At 37.7% G+C, this 18,904-nt stretch overlaps 1 protein-coding gene and 1 long non-coding RNA gene across 3 annotated transcripts; both read left to right on the top strand.

Annotated features, from left to right (window-relative positions):
* Positions 1 to 560: 560 nt before the first annotated feature.
* On the top strand, positions 561 to 5,144 carry LOC140845824 (uncharacterized). Of its 2 annotated transcripts, none has more exons than XR_012124725.1 (3): positions 561 to 968; positions 3,350 to 3,419; positions 4,517 to 5,144. It is a non-coding gene; the product is annotated as an uncharacterized lncRNA (long non-coding RNA). The 2 variants fall into 2 exon arrangements; XR_012124724.1 differs by lacking the exon at positions 561 to 968 and adding an exon at positions 1,408 to 1,916.
* A 12,282-nt stretch (positions 5,145 to 17,426) lies between these two features.
* On the top strand, positions 17,427 to 18,347 carry LOC108398568 (trace amine-associated receptor 2). Its single transcript, XM_017662652.2, has one exon. The coding sequence runs from the start codon at positions 17,427 to 17,429 to the stop codon at positions 18,345 to 18,347; it is 921 nt and encodes a 306-aa protein (XP_017518141.2).
* The last annotated feature ends 557 nt before the right edge of the window (positions 18,348 to 18,904 follow it).

Genomic DNA, 18,904 nt, shown 5'->3' with positions numbered 1-18,904 from the left:
AATTTTAGCTTTTCAGTTGACTTGTGTTTTCACTGTACATGGTCATCCTCAAACAATAAGTTTTATCTCCTTTCCAATAGCTGTAATTCTTACTTATATTCCTTGCTGTGCTCCATTAGTGGAAACTCCCAGATCAATATTGGTAATGGTGATGAGTCATGCTTATCTTACAAAATACTATTCAGGTTTTAATACTGATTACACATTTTTCTTGGGATAAGTTCATGACTCATCTACACTTTTTACTCAGTATTAAAGCCCTATAGCCTTTCTTTGTAGTTTCTCTTTTTAATACTCATAATAAGAGTATTATTATGTGTACACTATATTATTTATATAATATATTTATGTATTGTAACCCACCCTGAGCAAAGCAAGAAGAAAGGCTCACTTTGTCTTTCCATATTCCCAATTTTACACTAGCTTCAATTTCCTTATGCAGAGGTTTTTTTGTTTTTTTTTTTTAAATCTTTGTTCAGAGGCCATTTTCCAACAGGAATCTAATGAGCTTTTGAGAAATTTCTCATTCCAACTGTAAGGTTGAAGGCACTGAGGGAGAGGACTGAGCATGTTGCACACTGATGACGTGCACAAGTCCCCGGCTGCTGCCCCCTCCCAACCTGAGAAATGTGCCTTAGGCTAGCCAATCCTCCAGCCGCTGTAAATCTAAGCTCCTCCTCCCCCTACCTTCTTTAAAAACTTGCTGCCTGCCCTGCTGGGCGCGACTTTCCCAGCTTCCATTTCTGTAGACTGAGAAACCTCGCCCGGAAATGGCATTCAAATAAACTACCTGGCCCTTTGTTGCCTCACTTCGCCTGCTTATTTCAGTTAGAATTTATCTTACATTTGGTGCCGAAATCCTGGGAAGGAGTGTGACCGCGGGGCCCCGACCAGCCACCGGTGGCCCTGCCCCCTCCTTCCCTGACCCGGGACCTCAGCCTGCTCTCCACTGCGTGGACTATTTTCCGGTGAGTCCCTCAGTTTCCCCCGGTCTGTTTCCCTCCCTAACTCCATTTCACTTGGTCTGTTAGAAATTGTAGCTATGTCCAGGTGGGGCATCCGGCCCCTTGGGCATCCAGCTCACCCTCTGCAGGCATCTGGCCTGCCCCTGGCCCTGCAGTGTGGGAGACGTCCCTCACCCAGGCTCCCAGGATGTCTCCCCTGACTTGGTGCACTTGGGACGCTGGGTGCTCCTCTCAGCAGGATTAGTTGGGGAGTGGCGCATACATGGGGAACCAGCCCTCAAAAGCGGAGGCTCAGACCCTGTTGCAGTGTCTCATTTCTAATTTGGCTACTCTATGTTTGTCCTGGGAAGTTTGCAAACAGAAGCTAGTTTCTTTCTTTGCTCTCAGGCCGGGCCTCAGTATCCCTTGGACGATCAATCTTGCTGGCCCCCTGAGGGAACTTTCAATTTTGGCCTCCTCACTGACTTAATTAATTATTGCCACTAGAGCAGAGAGTAGAGTGAAATCCCATATGTGCAGGCTTTTTGGACTTTGCTCTCCCGCCCGGACCTTTATGTTGTGTTCAATGACTCAGGTTCTCCTGGCCCAATCTCCAGTTAAAGATTGTCAGCCTCTTACTCTGCCCAGTCCTTCCTTTTCAGATCCGCCAGAAAACCTCAGTCGCCCGCCACCCTCAGCTCACGATCCCCTCCCCCTCTCTCCACCACCATCTTTAAATCCTTTGTCTTCACACGTGTCACCGCCATCTTAAAGTCCTACATTCTCAAACATGCTGCTGTCCTACTCTCCTCTTCCGGTGGCTGTACCACCCCTTCCCCCTCTCTTTCTGCCTTCACTGCCCTCTTCCCCCACCAGAACACGCTCCTCCCACCCTCTGGTTCCAGAAGCCACGAACTAGAAGCTGGAGAGAAGGAAGGCAATTGGATATCAGTAACTCAAGTCTTTATATCGGTTTGTCTGTGCATATGTTTTTGTGTGGGGAGTGTTGCTGACTGTAGTCATTGTGTCTCAGTTTGTATGTTTGTGTGTCTAAGTGTATAAATGAAAAATATTTTCCTACCTCCAGATGGTATTAATAAAACTGATTTAAAAACAAGCACTTGTGAAAATTGGGCATTCTAAAACTTCCAGAAAATCTGATAAAAAATATTAAGCATTAACACTAATTTGGTTTTGGCTGAGGCGGGCATGTCCTTGTGGTTATCAGCTGCCTAAGTTTACCTAAAGTCATTTAAGTTGATGTTATCTGCTAAATCTTTTAAGAATAAAATGCTTAAAGGCTTAGCTTTTTCTAATATTCAGTAAAGGCCTAGTAAGTAATCTAGCATAGCTGTTACAAATGAGTGAACTAAATAAATGTGGCAAGTGAACACCTTTTTAATTGTGTGTTACAGTGTGTATACCTATCTACAGCCTAAAAATCTTTGTGGTAACCTAAAACCTTAAAATTTTGCTAAGTTAAAAAGATATACTTTGTGCTTAGTGAGAGATTCTGTTGTAAAGCTCATAGTTAACAGAAATTATAAAATGTTCATAAATTTGTCAATCCAAACAATGCTAGTGTAACAGTTTATGATAGTCTGCCTCTCAGTGTTCACTAAAAATTAAAGTACCTAATGGCTTTAAGTTCTAATTAAAACTACTTAAAGTAATAAAGAAAACATTTCTGCATACTAAAGAATGTGTCTTGATAAAAGAAAGTAACTTTGTTCTAAAGTACAGCTGTTTATTTAAAGAGAGAACTCTAAATATAAAAAGAAAGTTGTAGAAAGTTTGTAGAAGAATTTAATATGGTCATGCTATATAAAATTAAAGCAAATGAATCTCAGTATCAAGTACACAGCAAAATTAGAATTTTGTTTTCAATTAAAAAGACAAAGTTTTCTTAACTATTAGTCTGCTCTTAATATTGAAAAATTGCAAAAAGTTCTCTAATTGTTTTATCAAAGCAGTTTCTCGTGCTTAAAGTCTCAATGAGTTGTCAGAGTATTTAACAAAATGAGATCTTAATATTAAAAGGACTAAAAGCTAAAGTTTGCTAACAACTGTGTAACCTTCTTTATTTGCCTTTGAAGTATTTTGTTGTCATTCTAGTTAAATAGATAAGTATTGCTTCATAGCAACCTATAATCCTATTTAAGCAAGTGTCTTAAAACTTTTAACAGCTTCCCAAAATCAAATTCAAAAAGGTACTTTTACCTCTAGTTAACTCTGATGTTTTCCAAAAAGCCCCTGGAACATGTCAAAAGAACTTTTTCTCATTGGATAAAGTATTTGGCTAACTTAGCTTATTTATCTGATATATAATTACCTGCTTAATTACCTAGAAGGCACTGTCAAAAACAATAATGCTAAACTTTGTTACTAAGTGTTTTGTGTTACAGAAATATCAGAATTTCCTTATGTCAACTGTCTTACAGTAAACTCTCATCAGATCTTTAACCATTGTCATTTGTAAGTCTTTTATTATTTATAGTAACTGTTTTATTACTCTTAAGCTAGTAAAGAGCTAGATTTCAGCAGAACAAGTATTAGTTACATAAGATTAAGTAAACTAAAGATGATTTTGTAGCTTTTTGTTTCAAATGTTGCTGATAAAGCGTTTTAGCTCTTTCTCTTAAGCTGACAACAGTTTAGTAAATGACTGCCTTTATAAGCAGAATTGAAACTTTATCTTTCTCTCTACCTGATCCCTCCAGAATTAAAAAAAAGAAAACTCTCAGTGACTATTTTTATATTTCATAGCAGTATGTTTATTTGCGCAAGTTCAATAAGAATCTGCTTTCCTTGTAAGAAGACCAATTAGAAACACTGGTTATATTACCAAAGCTTTGACTGAGATGTCATACCTGAGAGACACGTGTGCAAACTCAGATATAAACAGACAGCTTTAAAAAAACTAAGATTAACTTTATAAAGCCAACAAAGCCCCTTAGAAGAACTAGCCTAGTACCTTGCTTACAAAGTTCCCAGCAGCCTTACCAGGTGAGTAAAGAAAGTCACTTCCTAGCAGGTGCAAGAACCTCAAGAATGTCTTAAAAACCTCAAGAAGAAAATAATTCATCCAAATCTACAGGTACTGCAGGCACAACCTGATGGCAAGTCTAGCTTAGCTTTCTAGCCTCAAGAAGCCCTTAAAAGTTCAGTCTGAAATTCCTTACAAAAAGTTCCAGCAAAGCATATTTAAAAGAGCCTATGTAATCAATTGCTTTTCTTGCTGCACTTATGCAAATAATCAAGCCAAGTGTTATTATTTTCTTAACCTAGCTACTTCTAATAAAAATGAGGGTGATTTTAGAGAAAAGTATTGTTTCAATAATGCAGTCTTATCTATACTAAATCCTAATACTTGTCATTGAGATGTAAACTCAATCCAGAATTCTAGTTTCCCCATGATACCTGGCTATAATTCTCAATTAAACTCTTCATATTTCTAGTTCTCATATTCAACCATGCATTCTTAATCTCGTCAAGTTTGTCCTTCCAAAATAGAAAATACAACTCCAGATGTTGCTACTTAACCTAATAACAATTTGTTCTATCTTGCCTAGAAGCCACAAAACTGCAAATAGTAATAGAAATGAAGACCAGAATAAAAGCGCCAACCTTCTAAGGCCCTCTCAACCGACCAGTGATAGAGACCTAGCTGCATCCATTACTGCGCCCCCTCTCAGCACGAAGCAGCCAGAGCGGTCATCGCCCCTTTTCCCTAGCAGCAGCTAGAATCTCTATCTGTAGAAGAAAAAAATGAGACAGGGACCATAAGCTTAGACAGAATAAAGTGAGAGCCTCTAGAAAAAGTAAGGTGAAATATTTGCAGTCAGAGCAATGTAGCTACATGCTATGAAACACCCCCCCACAATGCCCCTTGTCAGCCAGAAGTAGCCAGATCAAGTCATCACCCATTATGACCAAAAGGCTGGAATGTAAGGTTGAAGGCACTGAGGGAGAGGAGAGAGCACGTCGGACACTGATGACGTGCCAAAGTCCCCAGCTGCTGCCCCTTCCCAACCTGAAAAATGTGCCTTAAGCTAGCCAATCCTCGCCCCGCCGTAAATCTAAGCTCTCCCTCCCCCTACCTTCTTTAAAAACTTGCTGCCTGCCCTGCTGGGCACAACTTTCCCAGCCTCCATTTCTGTAGACTGAGAACCTCACCCGAGAATTACATTCAAATAAACTACCCAGCCCTTTGTTGCCTCTCTTCGCCTGCTTATTTCAGTTACAATTTATCTTACACCAACTAGATAAAATCTGTTGGAACTATACTGAAAAGACTGGCCCTCTGTACTTCCTCTTAAATGAACATGGGTAGATAGATAACCCAAGCTAAACTTCTCAGAAAGCTTCCTTTAGAATTCAGATCTTTAGCAGAGGGAAAGACACAGCCATCTTTAGCTGAATCAGCAGAAAAGAAGGCAGCACGTGGGTTTGATTCTGTCCACATCACCAGACTGCGCTTGGTACATCACAGTTCTCACTTCCCAACTCTGAAGCTGCCTAGCGGTCCTCCCATTTCTAAACTAAGTTCTGCAGTTTCTCATGGACTCCGTGAGTCCCAGACTGTCTTCTAATAAGTTCCCTTTGAAAATAATTTTTGGCTGTATCCACAGAAAGATCCTTAACTTGATATACTGTATGATGGTAAATACCATGAAAGCAATTTCTACAATATGACACTCCTTTGCCCAGTCCAGGTAACTTCCAGTCAAAACAGTCTCATTTTCTGCTTTCCTCTCAAAGAAGAGTATTCACATAAATTTCCCCTCAGGAAGATATTAAAAATAAATGTGTTAGCAAGGAAGTTTTTTGGAACTGCTTTGTTAATAATAATATAAATAATGCCACCTTAAGAGATTTGTGAACTGGAAGTTCCATACTGATTTTAAACTTGGTTCTTGAAGTCAGTAACCCAGTCTTTAGATAGTCATAAATATTTGCCAAAAGAGTAGGACAAACCATATAAACTCCAATCAATTGTGGATTCTGGTGAGTCACAGTTTCTGTTTAGTTATACACTGTCAATAAAAGCTTGAACTTTAACTTAAACGTGTAAAGATACATGAAGAATGATTTGTGTTTTCGAACTTATCAGACTATAAATTGTACCAACAAAACTATTAGAGTGATATTTTGATGCTGTACTCAAATTACGTAAATGGTGTAAGAATCAGATTGAAGTTTTTTTCATCAATAAGATACATATGCATTTCTCAGAATGTTTCAATACATGTTGAGTATATGACCAGCTGTAAAAAGTATTTGAAGAAAGTAACTTTGTCTTTGACAAGTCCTGACCTTCTTTCCCATATCAGTCCTCCTCCTAAAACTCCTTTCCCAAATCTCTCATCTTTGGTGAATTTATGCTGCTCCAAATTCTAACTTGGTTAGAATATGCCATTGAAGCTGATTCTACTGTGAGGACATCAACCTCAGCATCGATCTGATTTGTTTGTCTTGGATGTTTCCCAGTAGAAAGAAATCACTGAGTCACACAAGTTAAAAATTCTCAGCATACTTGTCAATTAAAGTGAGTTAGAATCTTAACATTAAGCTACTCACAACGGCTTATCAGTAGCAAACATTCCACTTCTTAAATATACATGTCACAATTGGTGGCAATAGCTGACCAAGGCAACAGCCAGATACGTGCAAAATAACTCTGGCTACCAAGAAACACATTGGCCTTGTCCTGTATTATTTCCCCTTTTAATGGAGGATCTTAAGTTATTTGATGTATATAATTTACTTATAAATTTAAATTTTGAAATTACTCATGAAGGGACAAATATAATGAGTATCCAATCAAGAGTTTTCTTATATCAGCCAGCTGGGGCTGAGGTGTGATGTTAGTTGAATCGTTTTCCTGAGACTTCTGAAATCTCCCAGAAAGATGACTCCTTTTTTGTCTCATGGTGTCAGAGCTGCAAACCTACTTACATGAAACGAGAAGATAGACTAAGGTAGAAGTCACTGTTTTGCCTCTCTTGCATCAGCTAAAGTTTTCTTTTTCAGATTTACACTTTGCCTGTGCTTAATAGTCCGAGAATTCCCCAAACATTTAGTTCCTCAGGTAAGTTCTGTGATAAATGTTTTCCTATCTCCACTAAGTACAGCTACTCCCCAGTGACCTACAGTGTGAAATTATTTCCCCATCATGACCCAGGCAGAACAGGAGATGTGTTAATGATGCCCTCTGGCCTCTGTTTACTCAGAAGTTTGGCCAATGAGAGCCAGATGAAAGAAAGGCTGCTCCTATTTGTCTCTTTGGACTGTGGGCTCGAATTGTCAAGAGCTTCAAAGTGTCAAGCTGTAAATAAAGTGCAATAGGCACTGGTAAATAGCTAATCAACACATTTAATTATTGCTATTAGCAATTCTCACAAGATGTACTTTTAACAAACAGAAAAGTTGGCAAACGCATAGGCTCCCATGCGTTGTAACTTTATTTTTAAGTGGCTTAGGGTTTTCATCTTGTCTGTATATTTTCCTAAGCATGGACAATTATAAAAGTTTGGAGAATAAGGAAAAACACACAGGTCATCCATTGGTTTTCCTTCCACAGTTTACATTACAAATAGTAAAATGAGATGCAGCACAACACAATACTACAGTAACATCTATTTACTACCATGTAGTATGTGAAAGGTGGGAATCACACATGCTAAATTTGCATATGTACAGTTAGATGACAGGTTAGTTCTAAGTAAAGAAGCTGAATGAAAAATGGTAGTCACTACCTGGTAGACTGAGTCATCTGAATTCTCTTCCTCAGTCCTGTTACCACCATCAAGACCACAAACAAAAGGGAACCAGAATCATTGCTGTGATGTACCCTAGAAACATGGGGCCCTTCCATTCAAGCACTGGTGATTATTAACTGTTCAGTAATGTTCACTAGCAGAAAACAATTTACTAAGCCTCTTTAAATTTCAGTTTTCTCAGTTGCAAAATGGGTAATGCGTAACTTTCAGGTTTCTTGTGTGAAGACTAACTCATTCATTAAATAATTTATTCATTCAACTGACAAGTATTTAATGAGTGCCTGTTATATGCCCTCATTAGGTTAGCTCCATGCTAAGGATGCAGACGTGAATAAGACTAACATGTTCTCCATCCCTCTTGAATTTTTGTGGAAATGAAATGATGTTATATTTCTCAAATGTTTGCATAATATACAGTACATAATTCTTAACACATGGTCAATAAATTGTGTTCATAATTGCAGAGACAGAATTAAAAAAATAAATCCCTAACTACCAATTTTGAGCTCTGATTACCGCATAACATGTCACTTTTTCTGTGTAACTGATAAGGTGAACCCTGAAGGTCATTGTTGTGATAGTAACCTTACTGCCTCCTCCCAGTTTCTGTTCTTGTCTGGCCAACATAAATAAAACATATGGGTGGTTTTTATCTATTGGATATCTCCTCTTCAGAAGGCACCCAAAATTCTGTCTATGCCAAACTGAAGTACATTTTCTCATGAGCTAACCTCCTCCTCCTGTTTTCTATTGAAAGTCACCATTACACTTACAATTGCTACTCTGGAAATCGGAGTATCCCTGACTCCTCCTTCTACTTACTCCCCACATCCAGTCAAGTGTGGGCAAAGCATCTTAATTCAGCTTTGAACTTCCCTTCATGAAGTCTGGATAAATCCCACAACTGGTTTCATTCCTCAAATCTTGACCCCTGTAGTCCATTCTCTACAAAGTACCATTGATTCATTTGAAACCCATATTTGATCCCTGGCCCAAGTGTCTTTCTGCTGTTGAATATCTTCAGGTGTTTTTTACATTACTTATACCATAATATCCAAAGTCCTTGGCTAGCACTAAAGACCTCGGTGGTCTCTCCTGCCTACTTTTCTATCTGTATCTTCCTCCCCTCTCTGACAAACACATTGTATTTTAGTCATACAAAGTTACCTAAATATCCTGAAAACTCTGCATCTTTTCAGATCTAAGCTTTTTAAAACCCAGGTTTTGAACACTCTCTTCCTGCTGTTCACATGCCTTTCACCAAATAGTTTACTTCCTCATTCTTGAAGCCTTATCTCAGCATAACTCTTTTCTGAAGCTTGCTTGATAGAGACCTTCTCAGCCCTCAGTGGTGCTTCCTTCTCTGATCTCCAAGAGCCATTCAAGCAGAGTTCTATTATTGCACATAGCATATTGCATTGTGATGATCTGTCTTTACAAACAAATTAGTCTTTAATAAATATTGATTAGAATATTTAACAGATATACAAGCACCCTTGCAGACTGAACACCGCTTAGGAGAAATAACATTATTTTAAAAAATTATCTTACCAATTGGTAGTTCTTTGCATATCCCTGATGCTTTATATGTGTGACAAATATCTTCCCCCAGTTAGTAACTTATTTTTTTCAGTTTCTTACAATGACTTTTGCTAAACATAAATTCTTCATCCTCGTGTAGTCAAAATTTGTCAATGATTTTCTATAAGTTTTGTGCTTTTTGTGGCTTTAGTAATCCTTTTCTCTAATGAGATCATAAAGAAATTTTCCCAGCTTATCTCCCAAGAGTTTTCTAGCTTGGCCCTTCATATTTAGGTTTTATTTCCCCTAAATTCTGGAATTGATTGTTGTGAATGGTATGAGAGAGGGTCCAATTTCATTTACTCTTTCAAGCCATTTTTTTCTTTCTCTTTCTCTTTTTCTTCATCTGGAGAGTTTAGGTTTAGGTAGCCTTCTGTAATGACTGCTACATTTTTGAGACAACTTGCCAAAAAACACACACATATATACATATACACATACAAACTTTGAGATTTTAATGGAGTTATATCTATAGGTCATTTAGAGGAAAACTACCACCTTTATCCCAGTGAATCTTACAGTCCCTCAGTATGGTATATTTCTTCATTTGTTTAGGTCTTCATTTATGCTTTTTAATAAAATTTACAGTAGAAAATGTAGATGACCCTTTTCTGACTTCAAAGTAGGGAAATAATTTTTAAGTAAAGACACACAAAAATAAATGGTTGATAAATTTACTATATGAAAGAACTTTGTTTATCAAAAAATATCAAAAAGAGAAGGTAAGCTATATACTGGAAGAATATATTTGCTATCTATATAACTGATAATAAGGTTATTATTAAGGATATAAAAGTAATAAAGCTATTACAATAATATAAAAAATAACATGCAAAATTTGATGAAGTAGCTACCTAGGGCAATGGACAGAAAGCAGCATATAGGTATATGTAAGCTATTGTCAGCATAGCTCACAGTCAGAGGTAGTCATATTATAAAAGCAAGCAGGACTATGTGTGGTATGATTGTGATCAATTCAAGTTCTGCACACCTGAGTTCCACTGAAAAATGTGAACACTAATATTAGTGATATATCCCTTTTTTCCAGATCAAGGTACAAAATGAGATTATACCTCTTTGTATTATTTAAATTAATTAGCCATCTGTCCCATTTCCCTTTGGGTCTTTTGGTTATATTCTCGGGATTGAATCCAAAGGTTCACTTCTTCCAACATGCCTCAAGGTATCACTATTGAAAAGTAGGTGGCCAGTTGGATGATACCATTCCATCTGCTATGAGGTAGTGATACGTGGATATGAGGGGCTCTATAGTTTATAAAGGCTTAGAAAGAAGAGTGAGTGTGTGCTCATCACACTTGTATTCACCAAAGAGCTCTTACTTTCAAATCTTGCCCTTGAGATCAGAGAGGCTGGTTCTGAAGAGTTTTCTAGGCTCAGCCATCTATTGTTTGGTTTTGCACCATCAGTCCTCCAAATGCCTCCCTCTTGGTCAGCCCTGCTTGGGAAGGCCCTGCTGTCCTTTCTTGCCAGCTGGCCTAACATAACTCTTCTTCCATTTATTAGATATATTCTACTATCAGTGAACCTCAAAAGGGAAGACTAAAGACTCATTCTTTTTGCTCTATGGAAACTCTTTAGCTCTTTAAAAACGCAAGTTATAACCTTCCCCTGCTACTTATCTCCCATCTAAATAATTAAAATAGAATGCTTAAATAATCCTTTAAAGAGATGCAAAGGTTTACCCAAAACACCTTACTGTCTTCCCCAGAAGAGATGGAAGTTGCTGGCAACTTTGAGTAATAACATCTTCCGCTATTAAAAAAAATTAAGTTATACCTCCTTGGTATATAATTGTTAATATTTATGAAGTTTTCATTAAAAATACTTTCAGATACATTTTCTCATCATATGACAATATAAATATGAATATGCTCTGAAATGAAAAGAGGTATTTTTGTTCTTTTTATTCGAAAAGATCTCTTAAGAGAGATTGAACTAGCTACAAAATTTGTGGAGCCTGTCACAAAATGAAAATGCGGAGTCCTTTGTTAAAAACTAGTGAGAATTTCAAGAGGATGGTAGCACATCAGTAAGCCACGTGGGGGCCTTAAAGCTCAGGTCTCTGTGTGACCACACAAGTCATGTGCCATGGAGCAGCCCTGAGCCACACTCACTGAGATCACACGGAGAAGCTGTCATTTAAATTCATGTAGAGCCTGGACATTTTGAAATGACCAATATTATATTTCATCGACATCTGGGGTATGGTGCCTCCAAGGCCACCCCGTCACTGCAAACTGAACTTCCACATTTTAAAAGAACACAGAAAGTAGGTCCTTCAGTCTGTTAGTTGATGTAAGCCAGTAGCATCTGAGATGTTGGTGTCATCACATGTGTTCCTTAAGGAGACAATAATTATGCCTCATTCCTCCAGGTCTAAGAGGGTTGTTGAGATCTGTACTTTGAGTCACGTTTATACAAAGGAAAAGAGAGAAAGACAATGGATTGTGAGCTCTTTCTCAGTGTCTGGAATGTAAGGCAAAATGTAGACTATGACAGTCTCAGATTTTGCTAAAGAGGTGGAGGACACATTACCATTTTTCTATCTGAACCACTGACCCCATCCATGTGCAGCTGGGATCAGATTCCTATGGACATCTGCAACTCAGCTGCTCTGATCTGCTGTTAGTCATTATACAATAGCAAATTTAGAGACTGTAGGTGATGAAAACTTAGGTAAGCAGAGACTCCTGAGAGGATGAAGGGGTAGTTTAGGCTTATTAAGCTGTTAAACTTTAGAAAAGCAAGGGTTTGTTTTTCCTTTTCTTTTTTTTTTTAATTTTCAGACCCAACTCCTTTGAGACTAACTGTTAAGTTATAAAAGAACACAGTTCACATAGTTCAGGTTCCATATGAGCATTCACAGTAGTTAGAAAAGAAACAAAGAAATAAAGTTCCTTCAGTAAGGAATTTAATCAGCAATGGCATCTTCTTCCCTGCAACAGGTATGTGGAGAAGGGATTGAGAAGGACAGATCTGCATTCTCTTCCTAAAAATTTTTTTAGGAAGTAAATCATCACCCTAATAATGCAGTAGCATTGCTGGTACCTTGATTCCTCTTCTGTGCTTTTGGTCACTTGCAGAGAGAAAGTGTAGGAATGGTAGGTATTGGACTTACTATGAATTTGTAATAAAAAGCAGAATTTTTGAATATGTGAACAGGATAATGTGCAGCCTTTTGGCAGGGTAACGTGTTGACAGGGAAACAGATTTAGAATACTGGAAAAGGTTACCTCTTTATAAGGAACTAAGTAAATGATTGATCATCAGTGTTCACCTAAGTGAAGCAGATGTTAAGGTAGTTACCACGGCTTTTTACATATAATCTATTACTTTACTTCCTTAAGAGAAATCTATTCTAATCAAAAATGTTCTTGTATGGGGTGTTCATCCCAAAAAGGAATGAAGAAAAGACAGATGAGAGAAAAGTTACCTTTGATGGTGCTCTTTATATATCAGTCATTGTGCTAACGCTATTCATATTATTATTTAATATGTTATGATGGCTAACATTGAATATTTGATAGTAATTGAGAAATTGAAAAAAAATGAATAGCTTGAGTAAGGGCAATATAATTCAAGGATTAACAAGAAAGACTTTATAAAGACCCTTAAAGGTTTAAAAAGTGGTTGCTACAGCAGAGGAATATTTAATATGGAAGCACTTAACAATTTAATATAAGGTAAAAAGAAATGAGATCACATAAGAAAACTCAGAACATTCTTTATTATCATGGTCATGGTCCTGCAATTTAATGACTTTCTTGGGTAATGTAGAAAACACTTTGATTTTAACAATTTAGGAGAATAAATTTTAGACAGGGTATTTATTCATAAGATGAATGGGCAAGCAATTTATTGTGTTCCAAATCTTTAATGTTTGTGCTTCTTGTAGAAATCTTACAGTAATGGAGAAAAGCCCAGAATTTCCATTTTATTCTGTTACAATCCATGTATCATCTATATGTGGCTTATACTAATAGATTAAAAAACTAGAAAAAATGACACTTGAAAAATATAGCCTTGATAATATTGTTTTATACATTTAGCTTTCACAGTAATCAACCTCAAAGATGTTTAAGATATGGCCATTGAAAGGTTTCTTGAATGGATGTCACATGCAAGAAACATGCCAGCTATACCAGGGAGAATGATGATGCTTAAAGGGAATTTATGTAAAAGTACTGTTTGATGAACTTGCCAGATAGTCATCTGATGTGCCCCTTCCTGCTGTGTGGCAGGTGTACAAGGAATACAAATACTATTAAGTAAATTGACTTGGACTCATAATACACGGTTATGTACATGCATCATACATATTTCAAAAAACTCTGTTATAGTTCTTAGAGCTGACTGGCCAATTAAAGTTCCTGAACACTAAAAGGGAAGGGAGTCTAGCTCCATGCCCTGTGATTTGAAACTTGGGATGATTGAATATGGCCTTTTCAAAAGTGGGACGGTAAGCTGATTAATAATATCAAAGTCACTAAGCCAGGAACAAAGAGAAGTTTTCAATTAAACCCTAAAATGTATTATTGTGGAGTCGCCTTTAGCACAAGAATAGTGTGTGTGTGTGTGTGTGTGTGTGTGTGTGTGTGTGTGTGTGCCATTTTCACTAAAATGAAATTTTTTTTCTCTTAGCTTTACTTTCTAAGAAGTAAAGTGATTTAAAAATCAGCCAAGATTTTCTTTCACTTTCCTATACTTTTTAATGAAGATATTAAAAGTGATTAGAACCTTCCTTTCTATTTTGTAGCACTGCCTTATCTCCCAGTACTTTCTTCTGGGCTGATGTTTAATTGACCAGCAGGTAATTAGAAAGACTTGATACCAAAGAGGGGTGAAAATTCCTTGCTTCCCATTTTTTTCCTCCTACATTCTTCCCTGTTGAGAGAAAAGGAGATAAATGCTATGTGCATATTAGAAACCCCTATAGTAGCTGCTAAAACAAGCACAATTCAGAAATAGTTGTATGCATTTTAGAAAGTTTTAGATAAAAATGTTCTGACAAACTCTTTCAGGAATGTCTGTCATTACCATAAACAGCAGTTAGAATATTGGTTGGCAGAGACTCCAAATGCTTTTGGTAGTGTTCCTATTTTGTGATTATAATCACCTGTGCCCCCTCATCCCCATCTTTAGTTCCATGACTAAAATGTGTCCTATCATACACAGATTAACTCTGCACAGGCAGGACAGGGCCCCAGAGCAGGAAGTATAAAAAGGATAAAATTGCCTTGGACTTTGACACTTAGAATCAGTTGGAGGGTTAACATCCATGGTTTATAAAGAAAATGTACAATTCAATATCAAAAAAGCAACAATCCAATTAAAAAATGGGCAGAGGACCTGAATATATTTTTCCGAAGAAGACATACAGATGGCCAACAGACACGTGGAAAGATGTTCCACATCACTAAACATCAGCGAAAGGCAAATCAAACCACAGTAAGGTAATGCCTCACTGACAGAATGGCTAGTATCAGAAAGACAAAGAGTGACAAGTATTGGTGAGGATGTTGAGAAAATGGAGACAACACGCACGGTTGGTGGGATGTAAACTGGTGCAGCCACTATGGAAAACAGTATGGTGTTTCCTCAAAATATTAAAAATAGAAATACCATATGATCCAGCAATTCCACCTCTAGGTATTTATCCAAAGGAAAAAAAACCCCACTAACTTGAGAGGACATATGCTCTCCTATGTTCATTGTGGCATTATTTACAATAACCAAGATATGGAAGCAACGTAAGTGTCCATCAGTAGATGAATGGATAAAGAAGAGGTGGTACACGTATACTATGGACTATTACTTAGCCATAAAAAAGAATGAAATTCGGCTATTTGTGACACTGCAAGTGGACCTAGAGGATATTATGCTAAGTGAAATAAATTAGACAAAAAAAGACAAATACCATATGATTTCACTTGTCTATGAAACTTAAAAAACAAAACAATTGAATGAAGCAAAACAGAAACAGACGCATAGATACAGAGAACAAACTGGTGGTTGTCAGAAGGGAGGGGGATGATGGGACAGATGAAATAGGTGAAGGAGATTAAAAGGTACAAACTTCTAGTCATAAAACAGTAACACATGGGAATGAAAAGTACAGCATAGGGAATATAGTCAATAATATTATAACAACTTTGTATAGTGACAGACTTATACTGACCATTTTGCAATGTTTTATAAATATCAAATTGCTATGACATACACCTGAAACTAATACAATATTATTTACCAATTATTCTTCAATTAAAAAATCAATTGGAGAAAGCTTTGCATTTCAAATCTGTACTCATTCTCCTGTAGCTAACTTAATTTGCTTTTAATTTATTTTCTTTTCAAAATCACTCCTTAAATTTGAGAACAAAGTGGGAAAGTTCCTTGACTGTATCCTGGCTAAGAACAGCTTGGGGGCAACAGAGAAACTAGAAACCCTTTCTTCTCCCCCTCTATCCTCTCCTAAACCCCCTATTTTCACTGTTTTGTTTCAGATACCCTGAGAATGACTTTCAAACTTCTATAAACAACTTCATATTTCTACTTCACCCCGCATTCTGTTTGGAATAGCCTTTTTGCGTTTCTGTTCAAATCCCATTAACCCATTGAGAGCCACATCGGAAGTCCCACCCTGCTGGAGCATTCTTGCTTATCCCAGCCTGAAACCCCCTTTGTCCATTTTTTAACTTTGCACATTTTGCCTCGACCTCTCCTTGGTGGGTTCATTGCAACAGCTGCTTTTCACCTGTGGTGCAGAATCATTTGGGTTTTAAGTGTTAATGTATTTTATCCCTTCAGCTGTTTCATAGACTCTCTGCAGCCAGGGATAGTTCCTGCTTTCTTGTTCCTTCCATTCTGTCCTGTGTACTGTGGGCACTGAGTAAGCTATTGCCCAGGGTGTGATGCTGCTCACAGAGGCTGAGAATTTATAGGTTTATCTGTTAGTGAGTGGTCAGGTCTGATATTTGTGAAGTCATCAATGACCAAAGGTTTTCTGCAATATTAAGTTACACTTTGTATCTGGAGAGTGCTTTTTCCCTGAATGTACATTAAAAATAAACACCCTAATTCATGAACATGTTACATTTATTCTAAATATGCTCATACACATAAGCATCAGATTTTTATAAGCAAAAGAACATACTGGGCCAATAAAAGGAGGGCATGTGCTGTTTGTTTTCCTGTAGTGGCGATGGCTTCTTTCCTAAAGCGCAGCAACTACTTGCTGCTCACCCTCTGTGCGACCCCCACACCACAACTTGTCCTGCTGCCATTATTGCTTGTTACACCTCACACAAAGTCTGAGAAGGGCCCCTGGAGAGGTTCACCTAGTCTCCACAAAGAAGTGATGGTTGGCCTTTGCCTACCTCCGATGTAGCTGCTCTGGCTCTGAGCTGCTTCAAGTCTCCATGTTTGGCTGAGGAAGATGATTCTACCAGATCATTAGACATCCTGAAATGATCCTTCCCTTCCTAAATGACCGAGCATGAAAAAAAACCCAGAGCATGGTGAAAATAAGAGAACTCAGGGATAAAACTATTTTCAAATAATAACCTCTGCGTCCCATTAAATCAAATCTGATCTGTTCGGCCTCATCTGAGGAAGAAACTCTTCCTGCTTACACAAAGGAAGATCAACTCTCATTAGTTCAGTAATAAACATGTTTCTTCGCCTTCCTCTCTCCTTACCCCTCCCCCTCCTCTTCTTCCTCCTTTCTTTTAATTTCAGGCCTTGGCATAAATTAAGAACTTTGTAAATGTTGGTGGTATCATTTGAATTAATGAAAGTATAGAGTAAATAATATTCATTTAAACTCATTGTTAGGTTATAATTCTATGAAATTGCGGAGCAAGGTTAAGATAAATAAATGGGAAAGATCATAAGTAATATTTCCACATTAATTATCTTCCTTGAGTCTTTTAGGTCTTGAGTTTTTATAAAAATACATATAAAATTGAATATGTTATCTATTATCTGACAAGATTCCATGAGATTTTGCTTTTCTTTTCTGAAGGAAACATTGGATTGCTCTGAATACGGAAATGGATCTTGCCCCCCAAATGAAAGGCCGCTGGGTGTCCAAGCTGCCATGTATTCATTTATGGCAGGAGCCATCGTCATCACGGTGTTTGGCAATCTTGCCGTGATAATTTCCATATCCTACTTCAAGCAGCTTCACACACCAACCAACCTCCTCATCCTCTCCATGGCAGTCACCGATTTCCTCCTGGGGCTCACCATCATGCCATATAGTATGATCAGATCGGTGGAGAATTGCTGGTATTTTGGGCTCACATTCTGCAAGATTCATTATAGTTTTGACCTGATGCTTAGCATAACATCCATTTTCCATCTTTGCTCAGTGGCCATTGATAGATTTTATGCTATCTGTTACCCTTTACATTATTCCACAAAAATGACAATTTCAGTCATTAAACGCTTGCTACTCCTCTGCTGGTCTGTTCCCGGGGCATTTGCATTTGGGGTGGTTTTCTCAGAGGCCTACGCTGATGGAATAGAAGGTTATGATATCTTGGTGGCCTGTTCCAGTTCCTGCCCAGTCATGTTCAACAAACTATGGGGGACCACCTTGTTTATGGCAGGTTTCTTCACTCCTGGGTCTGTGATGGTGGGGATTTATGGCAAAATTTTTGCAGTATCCAGGAAACATGCTCGTGCAATCAATAACCTACCAGAAAATCAAAACAATCAAATGAGGCAAGACAAAAAAGCAGCTAAGACCTTAGGAATCGTGATGGGTGTTTTCTTATTATGTTGGTTTCCCTGTTTCTTCACAATTCTATTGGATCCCTTTTTGAACTTCTCTACTCCTGTAGTTTTGTTTGATGCTTTGACATGGTTTGGTTATTTTAACTCCACATGTAATCCCTTAATATATGGTTTCTTCTATCCCTGGTTTCGCAGAGCACTTAGGCACATTTTACTAGGTAAAATTTTCAGGTCACATTTCCAGAATACTAATTTATTTATTCTAAAAGAAACTGAATAGACTTATTGTGTGAGGGAACTGAATTAAAAGGACTGCAACTTAGAAGAATGAAGTCGCTTAAAGTGATTTCAGCTACCGTGGAAAGCTCTCAGCTTCTAAAACCTGAAGAAAGGAATCTTTGAAAAAAAAATATCCTTCCTTTTCAGCATACTTCATTTGCCCACTACTGCTAGGTAGAGAAAAAAGGAGAATGTTAGAAAGGTAAAAAGAAGACTGAGAAAAAGCCAGGAATGAGGTGAGGACAACACACCAAAACTTGTGTCCTACTTAGATCCAAACACAGGCTGAGATCCAGGACTGCCGCCCACTCCCACCACCACCCATGCCTGGTATGCGATGTCTGCATGCTTTTCTCTCCTCAGTGTCTGGCCAGATGTATTTTGAAGCCTCAACAATTAAAATTATAGGCAAGTAAATATGGAAATGATTTCAAAAACGCATATTCTGTCAGGGAATCAGTCTTTGTTAGCTGAGAGTTAATTAAGCCTTTACTGGATTTAACTGTTCTGAGACTGACCAGTTTTTAAGTGAAAGAAGTGGAAACTGTGTAACTGAGG

Source organism: Manis javanica, chromosome 13, assembly GCF_040802235.1.
Source record: "Manis javanica isolate MJ-LG chromosome 13, MJ_LKY, whole genome shotgun sequence".
In the NCBI taxonomy this organism is placed as follows: Eukaryota; Metazoa; Chordata; class Mammalia; order Pholidota; family Manidae; genus Manis; species Manis javanica.
This window is presented reverse-complemented; position numbering and strand designations above follow the sequence as displayed.